At 37.5% G+C, this 2943-nt stretch overlaps 1 protein-coding gene across 1 annotated transcript in view; it reads left to right on the forward strand.

Annotated features, from left to right (window-relative positions):
* LOC107086003 (zinc finger protein AEBP2-like) overlaps positions 1-2943 on the forward strand; it is a 45015-nt gene that overhangs the window by 25620 nt on the left and 16452 nt on the right. The window contains exon 6 of the mRNA XM_015376719.1: positions 1499-1566. Within this exon, the coding sequence (XP_015232205.1) occupies positions 1499-1566 (68 nt within the window). The remainder of the gene's footprint in view (positions 1-1498; positions 1567-2943) is intronic.

The following is a 2943-nucleotide window of genomic DNA, read 5'->3' on the forward strand; positions in this document are numbered from 1 at the left end:
TTATGGTTGTGTTTTCGTCTTCGCTCTGTTAGTACGTCATATGCTTCGTTGATCTGATTGGTTTATTTGGCCCCTCTTTCACCAACATAGGCCAATCAGCTAACCAGTATTTTCGGCCCTTCCCAAAATTACTTCAACCGAAGGTTTCCAGATGGATATGCGGAGCAAATCCATCTGACGGAGTCAGGTTAGGTGGGGCTATCATACTAGGCAAATTTTTTTTTGCCGTTTTTGGGCTGATTTTCCAGTCGTGCGAGAATTTTTCGATCGGGCCGACTTTCAGCCTGATCGTGCGTTGTGTAGCGTACAGGGGGTTACATGGGGCGATCAGCCTCTCAGACCACCTCCCGATTAGGAATCGTAACATCAGGGGAAAATAGAACATGCTTGATTAATCAACCATCGTGAGCAAATTGTTCAGTGCGCAAAGAAGGATTCTCCTTCTTCTTAGACAAAAAACACAGAAGTGAACTAAAATGGAGTTCTTTCTGTAAAACTGACAAACCGTAGTAGCCACTTTTGCTCAGCCATGTCTTTGTCCAAATATGTTGTCGCCTTTTCTTATTAGGACTCTCAGCACAGAATTGCACAAATTGCCAAGGCAGCGCGTTTTACTCTAGAGAACTTCCCCCTTCTACTGGTTTGGCTTCTAGATAGACGAGTACGAGTAGCGCCATCTTATTGCGGAGCTGAGTCCGACGACGTGGTTTTTAGACGTGCAGTGTGAGCAGGTAGATCGCATCAGAGCGTCAGGTCGCGCAGTGTGAAAACATACATCGTGAGCTCTGAATTTTAAAACCCTGCAGTTTCGTTGTACAGTGGGAGCTGTAGCTGCGTGCAACGATTGAAAATATCGCAAAGTGGCTTGAATAGCCAAAAATCATGTGTTATGACCATTTAAAAACCCTACAGCCGTTCTCCAGTTACATTATATATGGCAGATATTAATTATCCTCCTGATAGTGTTTACTTAACAGTTTTTGAGCCTTAAAAGACTTTTTGCACAGAGTGCGATCGGCAGATTAAATGCATTTTCTGTACGCTGTCAGCTGGGAACTTTTCAGTCCCTTTAGCTAAAAGACTTAGAATAGCGATGTCACTAATTCTGTTTTAGTAAAACCTTGAACTCCATCAACTTAGCAGAGAAATCTGAAGCATTTGCAGCTGTAGGTTTTTCCTCACTGAATACCAACTTTTCTATCGTACTTTGAGCAATACTCGTGTCTTATCCTATCGGTATTCGTATGTTTTCTGTTTTTTCACACTTGATCTTCGACTTTTCCGCATCTTATTGATAAGTTTTTCGGTGTCTTCTTCAATTTATCTAATATACATGTATGGCTCCTCCTTTTTACTCATTAAAACATATGGTTAAATTCTTATGTGAAAGTCAAGTGATCTTGTTTTGGTAAATCTATATAAAATGTTTTGTTTACCAACAAATGGAGCAAAAGCTAAGTAATACATTTTTATGAACCAACTTTTCTGTGTTTGTTAGGTCCTAGCCAAGAGGAAAGAGGGGACTGGCAAGGTGAAAGTACTGCTACACTGGACACCTGAAGACATGTGAGTAAAAGGTTTAATTAATACAAATTGAATGTCCCAGTAACAAACACTTAATTAAAAATTAAATTAATACAAAATTAAACACAATGAAAACCAAATTAATTTTAAAAACTTGGAAAAAAGGAGAATATTTTAGAGATAAATCTTTTATAGTTTTCTAGCTCTGATGACTGACTTTCATGGCTTAAATCTTCGACCGTCTTTATTCTTTTTATGTTGCTGATTTGCATGAATATTTCAGATCAAATCATTATGAAGAATAATAAATAACGAATAATCCTTAGAGATTATAGATGGTAACTCTAAATCTGAGATATAAAGATGACTCATCAGACACCTTAAAAAGACAACCAGTTGTAGTTTTAAAACGGCCCGGCTTTAATTACAGTATAGAGTCCTACTTCTTTACTTTATACGCGTCTCCTTTTTCATTTTTGTCTTTGAAAAAGGAAAAAATTCCAAGTGTGCCAGATTTAAGTAAGCAAGAGAGAAGTAAAAGAGTTGAGAAGGCAGCACCAGGTGGGAGAGCGGCTGCATTGCTCTGTTCTCCACTGTGCAAACTTTGGTCACTTTGGGGCTTTTTAATGTAAAAAAAAAAAACGTAATAATATCCCAGAATCTCCCAAAACGCTGGCATACGCTGAACTTTCGATGTATTTTTTCAATTTTGAGCCTATACATGGCGTATTCAAAACGAGTCTAGAGCATATGTCCAATGACAGCCTAACTTCTGCATAAAGCACGGCAGCATAATTCTTGATAAGTTATGCATACGTTTCTCATAGGTTTTGGATAAGCTAGACGCCACGACTTAGGAGTAACTTACACTTAAGGTATGACAACCATCAGATAACTTACCTGTAACGTATGGCCCATGTATGGTATTCATTGCCATTTGTAGAGGAATTTTCAGCATCAAAATTTCTCGATGTACTTGCCGTATGTCGACGTGTTCCAGCGTGTTTCATCGTGTTTCAGCGTACTTCAGCATGCTCATAACTTATACAAAACCAAAGTTCCAGCGGCTCCTTAAAAAGTATTAAAAGGCATTAAATTCTTCAAAATAAAACTAAGGCCTTAATTGGTATTAAAATGTCTTAAATCAGTCTTTCTTAGGTCTTAATTTTTAAAACATCATAAATAGGATTATTTTTATTACGATTTATTTTTGTAATCTAAATAAAACGTTAAAATTGACATATATATTTTTTTTAAATAAAAAAAAAAACAAAAAAACGGCTCGCCATTATTGGTTCCAGCCCGATAGCGGACCATTAACTTTTTGTCTGGAAAATATGAGCAAGTGTAAATGTAACCAAAATTGGCAGCACGAAACACAAAACGGAGCCGGTATTTCTCAGTTTAGTTCCACCCTTG

This window comes from Cyprinodon variegatus, unplaced genomic scaffold (assembly GCF_000732505.1).
Source record: "Cyprinodon variegatus isolate N-32 unplaced genomic scaffold, C_variegatus-1.0 Scaffold140, whole genome shotgun sequence".
In the NCBI taxonomy this organism is placed as follows: domain Eukaryota; kingdom Metazoa; phylum Chordata; class Actinopteri; order Cyprinodontiformes; family Cyprinodontidae; genus Cyprinodon; species Cyprinodon variegatus.